At 38.5% G+C, this 22,032-nt stretch overlaps 1 protein-coding gene across 2 annotated transcripts in view; it reads right to left on the bottom strand.

Moving 5' to 3' along the window:
• LOC120417981 (EH domain-binding protein 1) overlaps positions 1–17,359 on the bottom strand; it is a 62,945-nt gene extending 45,586 nt beyond the window's left edge. The window contains exon 1 of one of the 2 annotated variants that reach the window (XM_039580222.2): positions 16,369–17,359. In XM_039580222.2, coding sequence (XP_039436156.1) covers positions 16,369–16,472 — 104 coding nt within the window. In that variant the 5' untranslated portion in view covers positions 16,473–17,359. The remainder of the gene's footprint in view (positions 1–16,368) is intronic. The other variant, XM_039580221.2, reaches the window with a different exon arrangement.
• Between the last annotated feature and the right edge of the window lie 4,673 nt (positions 17,360–22,032).

Genomic DNA, 22,032 nt, shown 5'->3' with positions numbered 1-22,032 from the left:
AACACTTTTCAAAAAAGTTAACCTGAAAATGCCTTTAATTTGAAATATGCGCACATTTTCATAAAACTTAAAGAACCAATTTTTGATTGCAGATTTGATTTTGAAGCTAAAAATAATTATTTTTAATTACTGGAGTTTAAGACGGCGCCTACAATTTTCCTTTTCACAGTTTAGGGGGTCGCAAAAAATGAAATAACAACATTTGAATGCAAAGTGTTTTAAGATGCATTTTAAACATGTTCGGTTTTTTGCAATCATCAGTTTTAGAAAAGTTTGGCAAAGGGAGCGCGTGGTCGTTAAAAAATATTCGGAGTGAAAAGTGATTTTTTTTGTTTGTGCCTTTTGTTTCGCATTTTTGTCGTGAATTGTGCGCTGCGAGGAGAAGATTACCCTCTGAAAATGCAGCGTCATCAGTGCATAATTGGCAAAGGGAGCGCGTGGTCGTTAAAAAATATTCGGAGTGAAAAGTGTTTTTTTTTTTGTTTGTGCCTTTTGTTTCGCATTTTTGTCGTGAATTGTGCGCTGCGAGGAGAAGATTACCCTCTGAAAATGCAGCGTCATCAGTGCATAATTGGCAAAGGGAGCGCGTGGTCGTAAAAAAATATTCGGAGTGTAAAGTGATTTTTTTTTAATTGTTCCTTTTGTTTCGCATTTTTGTCGTGAATTGTGCGCTGCGAGGAGAAGATTACCCTCTGAAAATGCAGCGCATCAGTGCATAATTGGCAAAGGGAGCGCGTGGTCGTAAACAAATATTCGGAGTGAAAAGTGATTTTTTTTTTGTTTGTGCCTTTTGTTTCGCATTTTTGTCGTGAATTGTGATATAGTTTTCGATAAAAACGATCCGAGTTCGTTAGGTTTATCGCGTAACAAAATTATTTTGATTCATCAAGAACGTCGTGTGGTGCGCTAGTCTTTTTTGTGTTGAAAAGACCTTCCCATAGCTCCGTAGCTCGGAGGGCTCGACGTCGGTTGTTTGTGTGTTAAGCCCTCTCCATAGCATCGTAGCTCGAGAGGCAACGAAAATCAATACCTAATCTAGCTAATAGAAAGAAGATAGGAAGGCACTTGATGATTGAGTTCGTCGCGTCTATTCCGTAACAAATTCATGAACTAAATGATTACATAATTAAAAATCAGACTACGCTATCATTGCAGCATTGCGTTTAACACCTCATACTATAAACAAATATTATTTGGTTTTATCTTTCCACAGCCGGCTGTCTAAGATTAAACCATTTCATTAAAAATTTAACAACAGTTAAACGGGAAATGTCTCATCCGCAGCATCCGATTGCTTGCCTTGAGAATAAAACATAATACCTTTCAACAAACACGCATCATCATCTTCTATGATGAATCCTGACCAAACACCCTATCCTACTAACCAATTTTCAGGTTCCTGGCGCTTGTGGGGTGTAAGCACAGAGTAAATCAGCTGCCCTAGTAGCAACCTGCGCTAACTAACATTCCCGTCCCTTAAAATCGAGATCTACAAACTGACATGGCGGGCGCCGTTGGTGGCCAATGACTGTTACCTATTCGCAACTGATCTTGCTTTAGCAATCATGGTGTTTTATCTTTTCAGCGCATTCATACATGCTGTTGATAAGGGAAACACCACTAGATCGTCGAAGCCTATGGTCAGTAGTGCTGAAAGGATATTACGGTTCTGTTCAGCAACGGAGGGGCAACCATGGGTGATCTCTCATGCTCATGCTCATGCTCATGCTCAGTTTAAGATTTGATGAAAACAAAATTTTAGCAAAAAAAACTAACTTAATCCACCTATGTGGTTGGAGCCTTCCTCACTCATTACCAACAATGGCTGATTTGATGGGGTTGTACACAAATTTCATCTATTTTTTAGATCCGGAATAAAAAAAGTACATAAATATCACTTAAGTGACCATATCTCGAGACAGGGTTGCCAGATCTTCAATGTTTTGGACTCGTTGGAAAGGTCTTTTGATAACCTATCCAACGATGGGTCGGATGGTGGATCCGGACATAGTTTACATGCATTTAAGTGAGATCCGGCTTCCAAAAAGTACATAAATATCACTTAAGTGACCATATCTCGAGACAGGGTTGCCAGATTTTTAATGTTTTGGACTCGTTGGAAAGGTCTTTTGATAACCTATCCAACGATGGGTCGGATGGTGGATCCGGACATAGTTTACATGCATTTAAGTGAGATCCGGCTTCCAAAAAGTACATAAATATCACTTAAGTGACCATATCTCGAGACAGGGTTGCCAGATCTTCAATGTTTTGGACTCGTTGGAAAGGTCTTTTGATAACCTATCCAACGATGGGTCGGATGGTGGATCCGGACATAGTTTACATGCATTTAAGTGAGATCCGGCTTCCAAAAAGTACATAAATATCACTTAAATGGCCATATCTCGAGACAGGGTTGCCAGATCTTCAATGTTTTGGACTCGTTGGAAAGGTCTTTCAACTACCTAACCAACGATGGGTCGGATGATGGATCCGGACATAGTTTACATACATTTAAGTGAGATCCGGCTTCCAAAAAGTACATAAATATCACTTAAATGGCCATATCTCGAGACAGGGTTGCCAGATCTTCAATGTTTTGGACTCGTTGGAAAGGTCTTTTGATAACCTATCCAACGATGGGTCGGATGGTGGATCCGGACATAGTTTACATACATTTAAGTGAGATCCGGCTTCCAAAAAGTACATAAATATCACTTAAAAGGTCATATCTCAAGACAGGGTTGCCAGATCTACAATGTTTTGGACTCGTTGGAAAAGTCTTTTGATAACCTATCCAACGATGGGTCGGATGGTGGATCCGGACATAGTTTACATACATTTAAGTGAGATCCGGCTACAAAAAAGTACATAAATATCACTTAAATGGCCATATCTCGAGACAGGGTTGCCAGATCTTCAATGTTTTGGACTCGTTGGAAAGGTCTTTTGATAACCTATCCAACGATGGGTCGGATGGTGGATCCGGACATAGTTTACATGCATTTAAATGAGATCCGGCTTCCAAAAAGTACATAAATATCACTTAAATGGCCATATCTCGAGACAGGGTTGCCAGATCTTCAATGTTTTGGACTCGTTGGAAAGGTCTTTTGGTAACCTATCCAACGATGGGTCGGATGGTGGATCCGGACATAGTTTACAAACATTTAAGTGAGATCCGGATATATGTGAAAACACATTTTTATACATAACTTTTGAACTACTTATCGAAACTTCAATCTGTATAAAACTCGATCTATGGGACCCTAAACCAAGTCGAATGCAACAGGTTCGGGTCAAATCGGTTCAGCCAGTGCTGAGAAACATGAGCTAGTTTGTTGGTCACATACATACATACACACACACATACACACACACACACACACACACACACACACACACACACACACACACACACACACACACACACACACACACACACACACACACACACACACACACACACACACACACACACACACACACACACACACACACACACACACACACACACACACACAGACATTTGTTCAGTTTTTGATTCTGAGTCGATATGTATACATGAAGGTGGGTCTACGACGTTTTTATACTAAGTTCATTTTTAGAGCAGGATTATAGCCTTACCTCAGTGAGGAAGGCAAAATATTTTGCGATACTAAAAATCGAAAATTTTCTGAAATTTTAAAGATGGTAAGGTTAACATAAATAAATAAATAGGACTATTTTATTGAGATACGGCCAATTCAAGTTTTCAAGATAGTGGTAGTAGATTCTACGTCCAATTTTCTTAAAAATTTACCGACCTTCTAAGATTTCAGCTATTACCGTATGAAGATAGGGGTTTCGCTAAAATTCGCCAAATTCGCCCTGCAGAATTTGAGAAGGATCGCAGAAGGTAATTTGCAAATGCTGTTCCGCTACAGATGGAATGACCCTTATACGAAAAAGTCCTTACAAAAATCCGGCCTGTAAGAAATCTGCAAAGAGGATCGAAAACCCGTAAGGTTCAGAAAAAACCGTACTGTTGGTGTTGAGGTGGGCAAAACCACTCATTTTTAGGAGCCGCTCATTTCGCTCGCTCATTAAAATGAGCCGCTCTAAAATGGTGTTGACTATTTAAAAGAATGGTGTGATTTTTATGTCAAATCTTAAATCAAGGATTTTGGCGAAAATTTGTGTTAATTTTACGAAATTACGTTTATTTTTGCTAAAATTAAACAAATTCTGATATTTAATTTCAAGGAAATATTCTGCGAACTCTTTTCTACATTCTGTTTTGCCTTCCTCACTTTACTGAGGAAAGGCTATAAAATCACTCGAAAAATGAACTTCTTAATTTGACCTCGTAGACCCACCTTCACGTATACCTATCGACTCAGAATAATGTTCTGAGCAAATGTCTGTGTGGATGTGTGTAGGTGGGTGGACAAAAAAATTGTCACTCGATTATCTCCGAACTGGATGAACGGATTTTGACCGTATTAGACTCATTCGATCCGTCTTGGGGTCCCATAGGTCTCTATTTAAAATCAGCAAGTTTAGTTAAGTACTTCAAAAGTTATGCTAAAAAAACGATTTTGGCGTATGTTCGGAAGATTGTAAAAAGGGTGGTTTTTGTAAGAAACCCTGTCATGTTATACATTTTCAAAAAGGTATTAAAAAGACCTTTCCAATGAGCCCAAAACATTGAAGATCTAATTACCCTATCAAAAGTTATTAGCACTTAAGTATTATTTATACATTCTTTGGAGGCCGGATCTCAGATATTTCAATGAAAATGATGTTCGGGTCCATCATGCGACCCATCGTTAGTTAGATAATCGAAAGACCTTTCAAATGAGCCTAAAACATCAAGGATCTGACAATCCTATCAAAAGTTATTGGCACTTAAGTGTTATTTATACACTTTTTGGAGGCCGGATCTCAGATATTTTAGTAAAAACGATGTCCGAGTCCATAATGCGGCCCATCGTTAGTTAGATAATCGAAAGACATTTTAAATGAGCCTAATACATCAAGGATCTAACAACCCTATTAAAAGTTATTGGCACTTAAGTGTTATTTATACACTTTTTAGACGTTGGATTTCAGATATTGTGATAAAAATATTGTCTGGATCTTCCATGCGAACTATCGTTGGATAGGTTTTTTTTTATCAGACCTTGCCGATGAGCCAGAAATATTGATGGTCTGCGAACCATATCAAAAGAAATGAGTAATAAAGTTGATTTGTTAAACATGTTAAGGGGGAATGTTGCTATTTTTACTGAATGTATTGACTTTATTGACTTTTTTTGAATATGAGGAAGGCACCAACCACCTAAAGGTGGATTAAGATACGTTTTTTTTTAAATAAAGTCTACAAATGCCGTAGTATAATCGAGCAATAGGAGTTTGGCTATGGCTATTTTTTTTAACATTTTGCTATTTAATGACCTTTTTTAAATGCTCGAATTTGTACTCGGGAAATTTTTTAATGTATCTTAACAATGAAGAGTTTTTTTTTTGAAAATCATTTACTTTGAAGTAATTTTAGTACTTGAAAAAGTACACCGTGTACACAATTTTGACAAATTTGGCATTAATAAAAAGAATTGCAAAATTTTAAATTCCATTTTCCATTCTCAAATACAAATGACATGCTTCAATTTGTTAGAAATTCAATTCATCACTGTTGGAATTCGAGCTAGAAGAAGGAGAGCATTTCTCGCTAGCGAGCCATGGAGAGAACTTGTAGTACTTTTCTCTCCTCGATCGCGTTCGCATTTTCGTTCGCGTTCTCCGCGAGCGCTCGCGAGTGCCTCGTGCTAGTCGGTCGTCCCAAGCTACACCCAACTGGCAGTCGCATGATTGTGATGCATGGCGGCATGAAAGTATATCAGAATCTGCATGAAATCTGTCCTCATGCATTTTTTGCGATATAGGAGTATGACATTTTTGCCCGTTACCGACAATTATCGACATTACCGACGGCTTTTTGATTGTATTTCACCAAAAAAAACACTTAGTAGAACGAGGATTGAACCACCAACTTTTTGATTATTGATCCGACACGCTACCACCGTGCCATGGACGCTTGATGAAAAGTGAGTGAAAGAGCACCAAGATATGCTTCTCTTTGGAGTGTTGCTCGGGGACGGGCCAGCTTTATATGTGTTGGTGATTTTTACACGCGGGCAAAAATGATCTACGGGCTTGTTGCAAAAAATGTTATAAAATATGACATTTTCTGCAGCAAATCCAATGTTGCAGATTTTGAGATATATGTTTCCTTTGGGTGTAGCAATTTGTTTATCAAGCTAATAGGGACGTGGCGTTACATCGTGCTGCCACCTGGTTTTTTAAAGCGCAAGAGTGTAAAAGTGCTGAGTCATCGTCTAAAAATAGACGGCGTCCTATCTCGCCCAGCAAAATGAAGTCGATAAAGTAGTCGGTTTCGATGAGAAAAAGTGGAAAAGGGGGGATGGCGTCGCTATTTTTAGACCACGTTTTCCACTTTTTTATCATTAAACCGACTACTTTATCGATTTCAATTTGCTGGGCGAGATAGGACGACGTCTATTTTTAGATGATGACTCAGCACTTTTCCACTGTTGCACTTAAAAAACCAGATGGCAGCACGATGTAACGCCACGTCCCTATGAATGCGAACCAGGCGATGGTATTGTCCGTTTCTCTCGAAGGTACACGCCGCGCGGCATTTCAGAATATGCCGCCGACACTGTTGCCAGCGAGTTTCTGCACTTTTGGTGCAATAAAAAACATTCCCGGCAGCAATGCCATGCAATTCGTAGAAGAAGATCAACAAAAACAAAACGCACAGTACGGGATTTGACAGTGCGCATTTGCCGAAAGTGCGGCGCGTCGTTTCGAGGCTAGTATGCCGCGTGTCTTTTTCGGGAATGCGCGCAATATAGAGGTGTTACTTCAATCGCTGTGTTTTTTTTTTGTGCGTTTCTAAGACGTTCAACTTCTCGCGAACGGGCGATTCTGGCTCACGAGAAAGCCCGTTCGCGAACGCAGGAGAGAACGGGCAATGGAGCACTGCCATTCGAGCAGTTTTTGCTTTTTTCTACAATGTATTTCTTATGGAGCGAACTGTCAAAAACTGCTCGACTGCGGGTGCTCCACAGGGGGATGGCGTCGCTATTTTTAGACCACATTTTCCACTTTTTCTCATCGAAATCAACTACTTTATCGACTTCATTTTGCTGGACGAGATAGTACGCTGTCTATTTTTAGACGATGACTCAGAACTTTTCCACTCTTGCACTTCAAAACACCAGATGGCAGCACGATGTAACGCCATTGGTGAGTTTCCCTCAGCATCTCGAGACTCGCGGTGAGAACTCGAGAGAGAGGATTTTTTCTCGCGAGAGCGCGAGAATACCAACACTGCAATTTATTAAGCATGAGCATGAGCATGAGCATGAGAGGCCACCCATGGTTGTCCTTCTCCGTTGCTGAACAGAACAGTAATATCCTTTCAGCACTACTGATCATAGGCGTCGACTATCAAGTGGTATTTCCCTTATCAACAGCATGTATGAATGCGCTGAAAAGATAAAACACCATGATTTCCAGAACAAGATCAGTTGTGAATAGGTAACTGTCATTGGCCATCAACGGCGCCCGCCATGTCAGTTTGTAGAACTCGATTTTAAGGGACGCCAACACTGAAATTGATTAAATTTATTAAGTTTAAAATAAACCAATGTTAAAAAATCAATCCATCTTGGAACGGTTTTTTTCTAACGATCGGAGTTTAAAAAAGAACCACGTCAACGGCTCTTTTTTTGTGAGCCATGGTTCGTTCGCTCTTTCTAGTGAACCGGCTCATTGAGCGGATCGCTCTGTTTTGCCCACTTTTAGTTGGTAGCCTTTTGTGCACAGTACACATTTTTTTGATAGTTTATGTATCAAATTTTAAATGACATGACCTGAAAATTTCAGAAATTTGAGATATTGTTTTATTTTATTGGAATTGGTTAGTAACAGCTCAGGACTGAGTTCAGTTGCAACGCATCTGGAGACAGCTGAGGATTGTGTGAACCTTAAAAGTAAAGTATGTACGCATTCAACTTAGGAACGAAAGCTAAATTAAATTATATTTTGACTGTGGGCAATATAATGCAAAATACAAAAACAAGTTTCACGGCTTTAAGACACTGAAACTTGTTTGGCTTCAAACAAAACTCATAAAGTTGATAAAAGCAAATAAAGTGATTAATAATGATTCATACAAGAAATCTAATGAACTTATTCTGACTAGATTAACGATCGTTTCTTCTCTGTTTAATGGAAGAAACACATAATCAAGAACACACCACCAATAAAACTGCAATGAAATTAATTATGCTTGTTGACGTGGGGGGAAGAACTCAGCTTTCTTCCACTGATACTCTGCACAAAGTACAATAATTGTGCTACTTTCTTGCTAGCTTACTTGCTGGTGGAAGCAAATGCCGATAACACTCGAGCAATCCAACCACACTTTGATAATACACGCATTGCATCGGGGCAATCAAATAGCAGCAGCCGAGTAGCAGTGTGTGTGCATTATAGTTAAATTTTATTGCTTGCTGATGCATTTCAGCAATTTGAGAAGCCAATCTCTGCGTGTGCGGTCCATGGCTTGTCGATCTACCCGCGGTTGGCTGCTGCCCTGGCAAATGCAATAGGTATAATAATGCATGTGGTGTGGTGTAACACAAGAACCCAATCGAAGGGTACGGCCTCTTTTTTACGCTTTATTGGAACATATTTCCGTTGTTACGCTCTTCTTCAAGAATTATTCAAACCCTTCGCGTTCGCTGGTATGTGTGCTTGTGAGTGTGGCGGGGTAAAGTAAATAAACTTTTGCCAGCGACGTGCGAAGGGGTTGAGTGTTCTTTATTTTTATGTTGATAAAACTTTCATTCTTGCAAAAGAAGCCTTTTTTCATTCAAGTCTGCATACTGTTTTATGGATTTTGAAATTAAATTTTGAAATTAAATATGTCTTTATTGAACTTTCTTATAATAATTGCATTTCTTTTACATGCTAAGTGGTATGGCTTAATGCTCTTTATCTTTGTTGTAACGTCATGATTCGAATTCCCGGACGCTTCGAAACCCGGACACTTCAACTTGTTTTATCATTTATTTGGATATAAGTTCGCATTATGAATGTCAAAACTGTGTTATTTGATGAATTCTAACATCAACTTTCATTTAAAGTTTGTTTGAACGCTGTAGTTAATGCCAAAACAATAAAATAAAATAAAATTATAAGTTTACCAAAAATGCGAAACATTTCAACGGAAATATTTCATAGGCGTCCGAAGCACCGGGAAGGCAAAGCAGAAATTTATGTTTTTGATTTTCTTAAATTCTAGCCATTTTTTATATAAACTATCGATTGTTTTGATGTTAACAGCTTATTTGAGACCTAAAGAATGCCATTCACTAACATTTCAGTCCAAATTTGTGCGATTTATAAGCAAAATCGAGTGTCCGGAATTCGAAGCAAAAGTGTCCGGATTTCGAATCAGCTTTTAACAGTGTCCGGGATTCGAAGCACAACAAGTCATTTTAATTTTCAAATTCTGATGAAAAACTGTTAGAAAAAACATATTTTGCATGCATTCTCTTAAAACTGACTGTTTATACTAAATCCTGATGATATTTCTACATTTCCAACTTATTACGTGATTTTTTGCCAGCTATAACAAAAATAATATGGTACTAAGTGTCCGGATTTCGAATCATGACGTTATTCAGGGTTGCGAATGAGCGAGCGCTCACGGAAAGCTTGCTCGCTCCAGCTGGAGCGTGAGTTTTTATCAGGTAGCTCGTGCTCGCTCACGCTCACCGGAGCGTTTTGCGCTCACGTGAGCTGGTGAGCTAAAGTAGGTAGTTGTTTTTTCCTGTTGAAGCATCTGCCTGTTTGAAACGAAGTTTCTAGAACTATCTCAGCACAGGCAGCAAAAACAAGAAAGTGGTCGAACAAACAAAAGTAGGCAATGAAATGGATTTGATCAGAGAACCGAAATTTTACGTTCTTTTTAAAATCTAGACATTTTTCGAACAAGGAACAAAAAACTAAATTCATAATGTAAACATTCATTGGCGTGAAGAGATGCACTGTTTGTTCACAAATCAAATTGATATTGTATTGTTGTTATGTACAAAAATATTGACAATTTATGTATATTTTTTCAATTTTTAAATAATCTTTTGAACAGTTACAATCATCCATGTTCAAAAAATCATATATAACTTGTAATTGAATATTTTCAGAGGTTTGGTTGCGAAAGTGTTGAATAAAATCCACTTGTTAGAAGAAGAGCCAACCTTTTCGTGGTGAAAAATGTTGACAATTCATTTGATTTGAGTCAAAAGGGTTATTTCAACCCTTAGGAATTTTGAGGCATATATTTAAAATTGAACTGTTTCAAAAATGTTACCCTACAGAAAACAGATTAATGTTATATTTTAATCAACCAAGCATTTAACCTTGAATCGAACTTACCAAAGCATAAATCTTCTTGAATCAATTCATTGTTTTGTAAGTTTTTCTAAGGTTTACAGGACCTTTTATTTAGGCATCTATACCCCTCCTCCCCTCTCTGCTACAATAAGGCCTTTAAATTCTAAAAATATTTATACATTCAACGGTATGTCTAGAAATTATTTGATCCTTGCGAATCCAACCTTTTATTTAAAAACATGATTGATAAAAATGAGCTATTCCAATTCATATATCATAAAATTTGTTCACAAAGTCATATTTCCACAGCCCTACTGCACCTTACGCAAAAAAATCCATCTAGAATTGAAAAAAAAAACATTCTCAAAAACGTTAAATGATTAGCGACACGTCCAAAATGAGCGCTCCGTGAGCGAAATATGAGCGTGAGCGCGAGCGTGGAGCAAACGCGAGCTGAAAAAATCGGAGCAAACGTGAGCGCGGGCAAACGTGAGCTAGCTCGCGCAGCGCTCCTCCTCACGAATGAGCGAAAAGTGAGCGCTCACGAGCGCGTGAGCGCGTGAGGAACGCAACACTGGGTAGAACAAACCAAGCCGCGCGTAAAGTGCGCGTACTGTGACGGTAACCATACCGACAATTACCACGGATGCATCGCGCGCAAGGCCTACCTCGAGGAGCATGAAAAGAGAAAGAAGAAAGCAGCAGCGTCCCACTCTCATCTGCGAAGTACGAGCGCAGCCGTTCCTGCAGCTGGACAGCTTACGGTTCCAGCGGAAAACTCAGCGTTCCCTCCTGGTTGGGGGCGCCAGCGTGGTTGCTGCCGGTAGCGGCAGTACGGCCCAGCAAGAAGTCACCGGGGAAGATCTCTTCACCCTGCCGGAGTTCTTTGCTCTCGTGGGGGAGATGATGACGCGGTTTCGGAGCTGCCGGAACAAGGCAGAACAATTCCTGGCCCTTGGGGAACTGATGATCAAACACATCTACAAAGGATAGATTACCTGTGATCTAGATATAAGCTCTCTCTTCCTCTATCCCCTCCTTTGCAATTTCTGTAAGTTTTTTTTATAGTTTTTTCTTACTCTTGCTAGTGCTTTAGTTAAAGAAATAATTGTTCCTAAATGGATTATGATGCAACACACAGCTGTAAGGAACTCCAAAACTCTGTTATGCACTTCAAAATAACTCATTGTAACTTGATTATTCACAAATAAAACCGAATTGAATTGAATTGTAGAATATTTTAACCAGACGTGCACGGCACTCAATAGCACTTCACCACATTTTGAGATGATTCCCTTTGTAAACCGGCAGAGTGAATCTTTGCTCACTGTGCATCAAAACAAGCTTTAGTTCGATGCTTTTAATAATCGTTGTTCACTATGAAATTTCGTTGATAACAAAAATTTCAAGTGCTAAATGTGCTATTTAGCACTTAAATAGCACTTCATCACTAAAACTACCGAATAAGTGAAGATAAAGGTTTCGGTCGGGTCCACTATAGGCAAACTGTTATTTTTATAACAAATTTATCCGATATTTGATGTTTTGATGCATGAGGTAGGTCTAATGATAGATATAATGAATAAAAGATGGATTTTGCTCACTTTTCATCATAAACAAATACACTCAACCCGCGGTGGTTGGTCACTTTTTCGTTTGACACTTTTTTAGTTTGTACCCCGTTGGTTGGTCAAAGTCAAACTAAAAAGTGACGAACTGTCACCTTTTTCACAGCGCTCACGCACATTATCAAAACAAATGTTTGATAGTGTGTGTGAACTCCGTGTAAAAAGGGTGTCAAACTAAAAAGTGACCCCGTTCGTTTGACAACAGTTGGTGTCAAACCATCGGGGTTTGAGTGTATGTTTTGTTAACAAATTTGGCTTTAAACAACAACAAAAAATCACAGACATTTTAACACTTTTATTTCCGAAAAAGATTAGAGAAAACGTTTTAAAAACCATTGAAAACATAAAAATAATAAAAAAGTTATTTTAATACTTTTTTTTCCATATTAATTACATAAATGGTTGACCGAAACTAAACAATAAATTTGTTTACAGTTGTGATAAAACCACACATCTCGGATGAGTTTTCAAAAAGCCGTAAGAGCCACCGTGACCTCAGACACAAGTTTTCGTTTTTCTCGAAAATGAAACAAAAAAAATTTCATATATTTTTAGTTTGGGGCACTTAAAGAACATGTAAATGTGGGAGCGGCCGTGGCTGACTGGTTACGGTGTTCGCTTTGTAAGCGAATGGTCCTGGGTTCGATTCCCATCTGCTCCCAACGAGAAAGTATAGGAAATATAAATCTTGAAACTCTGAACATGAACGAAAAATTAAAGTCGCTCGAGTTCGGGGTTCGATCTCCCGTCCTTTGGATTGGTAAGCAAAAATGCTAACCACTAGGCCCTCACGACTTGGTGAGCTATGACTGGAATTAGGAATACTGTAACTATCAACTATATACGCGCTGAGTCCTTGTCCAGTTGACAAGGGTTCGGAAGCTCTAAATAACGTTTGACTCCGATTGGTGCAAACGTTCTTCAGGGCGGGGCTTGTCGATAAAGCTAAAGTACCTCGCGCTCGGCTAGCCAGCGTAGAAATGGGTCACCGAAGCTCGGCAGAGCGAACACCTTCCAAATGCCTATGCGAGTTATTTACATGTATAGAATGTAGATCTAAAATACATGGAAACAACTCAATTTGTAAGAAGCGGCCGCGTGATCCCGTTTGATTGGTTGCACACACACACACACACACACACACACACACACACACACACACACACACACACACACACACACACACACACACACACACACACACGAACACACTTAAAGAACATGTAGATGAACTATCTCGAGCATTTTTGATTTTGTTTTTTTTGTAAGTAGGTCGAGTACCGATGCAAAAAGGACTTTGTTTACCAATGGCTCTTACGGCTTTTTGAAAACTAATCCGAGACATTTTCCAAAAAAAAGGTTTTGTTATTGATTTATTATAATAAAATATCATTTCAAACTGCAATTATGATGCTTCAGGTAAGTACAATTAACTATAGTTTTGAATCTTGTTGTTTTGACAAATTCAAACTAAAAAGTTACGAACTGTCACTTTTTACACGGCGCTCACACACACTATCAAAACAAAAGTTTGGAAGTATGTGTGAAATCCGTGTAAAGGGGGTAAAAAGCAATTGTTGCTTGGTAACACTTTTGAGCAACTCTCTACGAAATCGGCCGATTTCGACCATTTTTATTTTTTGTATTTTTTAATTTGACTCAAATTTTATGGGGGCCTTCCCTATGACCAAATATGCTATTTTGTGTCATTGGTTCACCCATACAAGTCTCCATACAATTTTGGCAGCTGTCCATACAAAAATGGTATGTAAATAATCAAACAGCTGTAACTTTTGAGTGAATTTTCTGATCAATTTGGTGTCTTCGGCAAAGTTGTAGGCAGTGTTCCCACGAGCCTAAGCCATCGGCTAGGCTAGGTTCATTTTTCTGGTTCAGGTTCACACCACACGTCGGCAAGCATCGTCGGCTCAGGCTCACTGAGTGCCGTGAGCCATGGTTCATTTGGTTCAAACCAGGCGAGGCTAGCCAAAATGAACCATTGGCTTGAACCAGGCTTGAACCTGGCTTGAACCTGATCAAAGAATGTTAGGCTAAACGGCAAGCTTTGTTACACCGTAGTATGCTCAAACCGTAACATTCGTTACACCGTAGTATGATTACACCATAACATTGTTACACCACAACATTCGTTACACCGTTACATTCGTTACATTGTAACACCGTAACGTTGTTACACAATAACGTTGTTACACAGTAACGTTGTTACACCGTAACGTTGTTACACCGTAACGTTGTTACACCGTAACGTTGTTACACCGTAACATTGTTACACAGTAACACTCGTTACACCGTAACGTTGTTACACCGTAACGTTGTTACACCGTAACATTGTTACACCGTAACATTGTTACACCGTAATATTGTTACACCGTAACACTCATTACACTGTAACATTCGTTACACCGTAACATTCGTTACACCGTAACATTCGTTACACCGTAACAATCTTACACCGTAACATTGTTATACCGTAACATTGTTGCACCGCAACATTCATTACACCGTAACAATCTTACACCGTAACAATCTTACACCGTAACAATCTTACACCGTAACATTATTACGGTGTAACGAATGTTGCGGTATAACAATGTAACGGTGTAACGAATGTTACGGTGTAACGAATGTTTTGGTGTAACAATGTTACGGTGTAATCATACAACGGTGTAACAATGTTACGGTGTAACAACGTTACGGTGTAACGAATGATGCGGTGTAACAATGTTACGGTGTAATGAATGTTACATTGTAACATTGCTACACTTAATATTTGTTACACAGTGCATTATTCCTATGGTTTTCATTAGCCTGGTTAACCTGGCTTAAGCCATGGTTCATGGTTCACTGAACCAGGATTGAACCACAAAGGGAGGCTTAAGCCGAACCAAGTTTATAGGTGAACCTAGCCTAACCGGTTCATTTGGGAACACTGGTTGTAGGTATTGTTGAGGACTATTGAGAAAAAAATAGGTACACGGAAAAAAAATTGAGGATTTTTTTTATCAACTTTTTTTTCACTAAAACTCAATTTCCCAAAATACGTATTTTTTGATTTTCGAGATTTTTTGATATGTTTTAGAGGACAAAAATCCGCAACTTTTGAGCCATAGAGAAACATGGTCAAAAAATCTGCCGCCGAGTTATGAATTTTTGAAAAAATAGTGATTTTTGGAAAAAATCGAAGTTTTATGCAAAAACAAGTTTGACATTATTTTTTAATGCAAAATTGAATTTACAATCGAAAAGTACTTCACATATTTTTTGATAAAGGGCTCCGTTTTCTAGATATAGCTACCGAAAGTTTGATTTTAGCGAAATATTTGCAGTTTTTCAATTTTTAAAAATAATGACCATGAGTGACCATTTCTAAAAATATATTTTTTGAAAAGTTCAGAAAATTTGCTATAAAATTGTCTAAGAGACATTGAAGATTGGACCTTTGGTTGCTGAGATACAGCGGCTTAAAGAAAAAGAAACACGAAAATTGAAGTTTTCTAAGTCTCACCCAAACAGCCCACCATTTTCTAATGACGATATCTCAACAACTAATGGTCCGATTTTCAATGTTAATATATGAAACATTCGTGAAATTTTCCGATCTCTTCGAAAAAAATATTATGAAAATTTTTAAATCAAGACTAGCATTTTAAATGGGCGTAATATTCAATGTTTGGCCCATTGTGTGTAAAAAAAACGATTTTTGGTTATATTTTGAGTTTCAAATGGGTTAATATTATTACATTTTTCTATGGGTTTAAATAATCATTTTAATATAAATTTGATGTTCTGGAAAGACCTCTAAACATTCCAGGTAAAATATATAACGTTTTTCTAACTATAAACAATGTTTTCACTCATAAATTGCACTTGTTTTCTTTTGCACCCCATTCCTCTCTAATCTCAGGACCGCACGCGTTAAGAATCACTGAATTGAAATAACAGATTCCAACATACTTTCAATGCATTTTGATTTGTCAAACATTTGATTTAAAATTACGAATGTGTTTCTAAAAAGAATGAATGACCAAATTCATTCATTCCTCTTTTGTCACCAGCCACTTTTGCAGGTTTCGTTCGTGATTATTCGTAAGATACCTAATAAATATCTAACGTAAAACAATCTTGAATCACGATTCAAGCCACCCCACCAACTCATGTGCTGCACCCTTGACCCCCTCCGAAACGTCCCTGACTTTGCTTGCAGCAACCAGCAACATAAACTAAACCCAAACCAAACTGCACTCACCATTTGGCCGTGGTCTCCATGCGCAGCTCATGGTACGAGACGGTGAAGGAGAACTTAGCCGCCCGCTTGTTGACACGCTGCAGCCGCTTCCAGACGCTTCCCATTGTTTATTTTATCCCTCGGGTTGCGTCGGAGTGGGTGGGTTGGGTGTGGAATTCCCTTCTTCCTGCTGCGTTCTTTCGGGCGTGGTAAATAGTTTCAAGACGATCTGATGATGTTTTCCTTCTTCGATTAGTTTACTGCGTTTGCTTCTTCAAGATTCGCCCCCGTCACACAAAAGTGGCCTTTCCTTCGGGGGGAGATTATTTCCGTCCCAATTCACGCCCTGGTGCTGATAAGAATCTTCCCCTAGCAGTTACTAATTCTGCCACAAACAAACAACTTTGCACAATCCGATGTTTATTTTTACCGGAGCGGAGACGATCACGTCAATAATAATTTGCAACTTGCCACACACAATACAAAACTGCACTTTTTTCCTACCACTCGGTGCCAGGGGCACCAGGTCAACCCCCGTAAAAGGACACACTTGACCCCGGCGGAATGTATAATTTTCGGTGCCTGCGATTTTCCACACCGAGCTCTTTTCAACGCGAAATTGACGTCCGCGACGACGACGATGATGATGTTTGCTGCCGTTCAAGGTTGAAAATCATTATTTTTTGTTCAGAGCTCGCCTTTTTTTTTTGCTATTTCGTCTCTGCTACTGCTGATTTTTTCAGGAAGTTTATGAAATCATCCTCGGAACCGCGGTTCGCGAATTTGGAGATGGGAAATTTGCGTTTTTTCGCGACGATCCGTTACAGCTTGCTCACATTTTACAACAAATCCACTCGCGCGCGACCAAAACTAACGAAATCCGTCGAAATTTCTCTAGTTTCAACAACTTTGCATGCGAAAAAACGATTGGAAAAGATTCTTTCCTAATTTTTTCCTCGACGTCTGATTGACGGGACTGCGACTCGAACTGCTGAACTGGTACTGCACGGAAAAATATTCAATGACAAGGCTCGTCTGACAGTTCGGCGCACGCAATCAATGAGCGAAGGAGGAGGGGAAAGAGAATGAAAAAAAAAATAGTTGTTGACAGTTCGAGGGGTGAGATAATGGATAAAGCCCGCCCTGGCTGGAAGGAATTTTGTGATGGCACAGATGAACAGATGAATAAAATCAGAAATACAGAGCGGATTCGTTTATTCGAATTCCGTTACTTCGAATGTCCGCTAATTCGGTTTTACAGCGTGACGTCACGAGCGCACACGCACACACATTTTTACTGAGACACACGTGCAAAAAATGTAAACAGTGCAGCCAAGCTGTCAAATTTCTAACCTCCAAATCGAGTCGGCGTAAAACCTAATTCGAACGTATTCTCATTAAAAAGCACTCAACCGTCCAAACTAGGTGTCAAACTGATGTTGGGATTTTTTTTTCAAAAGGGCCTATGAACACGGCTACGTCACGACTGTCATCCACATATAAAGCGAGTGAAGTTAAAATCGAACCAAACTTTTGGCGCGTTGCTTTTGAAAATGTCGTATGCGCATCGAACATAAATAACAAAAATAAAACCTTTTTTAAGTTTTTTTTCTTTTTTATATTTAATCTCAGGGGACAACTAGGGGAACAGCATTTAATTCCGTCAAGCACCTAATGTTGGCATATCAGCACTGTGGTGTTCAGTGACAGCTAGTTTAAAGTTTTTTTGACTGAAATTTAATAATTATTCAATTCATTTTAAACCAACGGTCAGGAAGACTCAAACTAATTTAATTTAATTTCAAGGTAACTGAAGATTTTAAGATTTTTAGTTTTGTTTAGATTAGTGAGTTTGATTGTATAGGGGAAATATGCCCATTTTAAGCCTAATAAGCGGTCGTGTTTGAATGATGCTGGATAATCTGGATTGTTCCTTGAAATTCATTAAAACCAAGTACACTGAAAGAAAGGCCCACAGTAATATCAAATGTTTCACACGTGAATCTGCCCCATATGACATTGCATGTAGATTTCATGTGAAAATCACTTCGAAAATATTAATCGTGGATCACGGTGAAGTCAAATGCAAAACACATTAACTTCACGTGATGACGCACATGAATGCACTACAAACACACATGAATGTTAAATGACTTTGTAGTGCCAATCAAATGGTTTTCCATTGGTATTCAGACGGGTAAAAAGGGTGGAATTTTCTTCAAGTTTTATTTATTAATCGCACAGTTGTAGTCACAAATAAATCTTTATTTTTTATTAATTTTTGCATTTTAAAATATGGAAATCACACAAAAATCACTTAAGAGCATAATTTTTTCTTCACAAACACAAAACAGTCAAAGGCCAGATGTGTCCGCGTTTAATCCGCTGCAATTGATGTCCATGTTGAATCTCGAGAAGCACCGCTCGGCTAGATTTTAGGTGACAAATCCGCACAGCTGAAGTTCTGATGCACATAGGACTAACTCCGGATTTAGAGCACGTCCTCTGGCCGAAATGTATTTTTCTGGAACAAAAAAAAATCAATCTGTATCTCGATCTGTATTAACATTTAAAAGCACTTCATTTATCTTGTTTTTACTCACCTAGAAATTACACGCGTGGAGTCCCTTTTTTATTCAAATAAAACAATAATTATCGAAGATTTTATCGTAAAAACTCTCGTTAAAACCACTTTTAAATCCAAAGAGCAATTTCTCCTCTACCACCGTTTGTGGCCATCTTACTTATGAAAAATTTTCGCCAACCACATTCAAAAACCAAAACATTTCAATCTAACGTGTTTTTCACGTCAAAATCAAAGGAATTATTATATGGGGCAAATCTAAGTGAAATTCATTTGAATCTAAAGTGAACATCATGCGAAAAAAGGATGAAAGGTTTTTCGCTAACGATCAGCTGATTTCGAATCATTTTCACATCAATTTGACATGAAAATTATGTGTGGGTCAAAGGAAAAGCATGTGAATCTATCGTGTTGATTTTTTGGGACACTCACGTGAAATCGATGCCAACATTTCAAAAAGCATCATGTACAAACCATGCGTTTTGAGAAAAACGCATTTGAATGTTGAGCATCCATTTTCAATTACCATTTTTATATAAAAGCAAAATAAGATGTTCTAATGATAACAAACGATGAAAAACGTTGCTTTTGTTGATACATAGTAAAGTAAAGTAAATCTTTCCCAGTTCCTGAGGGGAGCACCCTTGAAGAGTATCGGGGCCGGCATTTACAAAGCGGATTCAGTGGCAGTTTCATTCTCAACTTAATGTTAACATGTTAAGGTTAATGTTAACATTCCATAGGTCGCCTCCCTAAGGTGTCGTGATAAGGTCCAGTTTGTGACGATACACTACCTTCCCTTTACTAAGCAATCGATTCCAGAAGGGAAAAGATCACCAGTTGTGTTGGTCCGAGCCGGGATTTGAACTCCGATCTACCGCTTACGAGGTGGAAGCGTTACCACTGGGCTACGTGGCTCGGTCTTTGTTGATACATGATCATCCATATTCAATAAAACATTATTTCCGTGATTTTATTTGAGAAAAACAAACATAACTTCTTTTGAAATCATCAACGTCGATATCACCCTGCTGTCACTGAGGGGGGCGTTTTGTTATGATTCGTTTTTCTTCGCCGAATGTACATGGCGCTTTTTTCATGTTGCTTTTTTTTCGTCACGAGGTTTATGTAGCCTTTTGTTTGACAGGTTGACAGGGCTATATAAACAGGGACTGCTGATGGCAGAGATGTTGTTTATGTTACTTTATTTAAAATCATGATTTAACAGACTTTACTGAAGCAACCTTTGCTCATTTTTGGTGGAGAGGTAGCTTATTAGAAGTACTTTCAGAATATACAATAACCCAGAAAGTGTCAAAATGTACATGATGCCTTTTGAAATGTTACCGTCGAAATAACACTTGATATTACTATGTTGGATTCTTTCAGTGTATACACCAACGAGTAGAGCAACTTTTTGTGAACATTTCTGTTTATTTTCACCACAGAGTAATCCAGAGGAAGCAGTTGAATTTGATTTATGGTTGCGTTACGCGGTACATCGTGGTACATCCCCCCTTCAGCAACAAATTTGCTTTTCGTTAGGTCTCGGGGCAAACTGACGTTTGAGGCGTTACTTATTTATGATTATCACAGCAACCATGGGCATTTTTCATGTTTTCAATTTTTCCCATTCTCTGTGTACATTCTGGTGGCTTTACTTTCAAATCTAGATTAAATTTTCAAAACAACCTATCCCTCATGGGTTTCCTATGCAGATAGGAATGTAAAGAATGCCCGTGAAGATTATATAAAATTGAGATTTCTCTTCAATAAAAGTGTGCGTTTTGTGCATGTACGCTGCAGTTTTGGTTCACCGGCCTATTGAAGTCGGAACTAACCATTTACATGTGTGACCGGACGTTTGGTTGTGATTTCACGTGACTAACGGTTAAACTAATTTCTATGACCAGCCCTTGGTGAATGACGATTTATACCAACCGCAAAATATGTGATAATGAATGGAAGTTAACTTTTCCTTTATTTGGATTATTTTAATTTATAATTTAGAGGTAGTTTCTCCCTGACTTCTCTCATTATCGAGACTATGGACTATTATATCAGCAAGTTACTTAGTTCAACAGCTAAAATTGACCTTTACCTGCTGATCAATGAAAAACAGAACATCAACAGCATATGCATATATGCACACCATTAGACGAGCAAATGAAGCATCTTGTCTCCATTGCGGGGAACTAGCTGAAATGTTTTTAATTTAGTACATGTCCTCGCGTTGCAACCGTGTGAATTCAGCAATGATGTTCTGAAATCAGACCTACACAACATAGGACCATCAAGGAGGAGGAAATTTCTTAAGTTGATCAATGGCTACGTCATTTATACAGTTAATGGAAGAATTGATGTGAACGCCGATGTTAATGCTCTTGATTTTCACTCAAATTGCGAAGTTTGAATAATTATGTAGATAATTATTTAAACTACAAAATAAAAAAAAATAATTCTCACAAAAAAATCGCTTCAGCAATGACATAACTTGTCAAAACAAACAAATCTAAAAAAAATCCTGAGTTTACTTTGATGAAATATGATCTCATAACGCTTCAAACATAACGCCTGAAGGCACTGCAATTCCAAAGGGTATAATAGTAACGGAGCCACAAAATTCGATGACTTTTGTTCGGACTGCGTCCTCTGGATTACTATGGGTTTTCACTTTTATTAAAAGTTATGCTTTTCCTTTTACAAGCATTTAAAAAAAATATTCCAAAAATGCATTCTAATCAGTCTAGTGCATTGGGCCACGCCTATTTTTCTATTTTCAGCGTAGTTCTTTTTTTTCTTCCAGCGCTCTTTTGGGTCTGCTTAGTGCTGCCAAAATTGATGAAATTTTAAGCGAACTCTCACGAAAAGTAGCAACTTTTGTTAAGCAGTTAACCAGTTTACCGCAAGTGAAAAGATATTGATGGCGACTTTCGTTAAGCAGTTAACCTCTGATCTTGCGTGTGGATGTGTGTGCCACCAAAATGATGAGCAATGGTCTCGCAAAATAGAAATTAGCAGGAATCTTCGAAACTCGGTTCTTCAGCTGGTTCGCGTGTGCCCAAATCAAGCGTCGGTGTCTTAACAGACGTTGTCGTCTG

The sequence above is a fragment of the Culex pipiens genome, chromosome 2 (genome assembly GCF_016801865.2).
Source record: "Culex pipiens pallens isolate TS chromosome 2, TS_CPP_V2, whole genome shotgun sequence".
NCBI lineage: Eukaryota > Metazoa > Arthropoda > Insecta > Diptera > Culicidae > Culex > Culex pipiens.
Note: the sequence above shows the minus strand (reverse complement) of the source record. Positions and strands in the feature narration are given on the sequence as shown.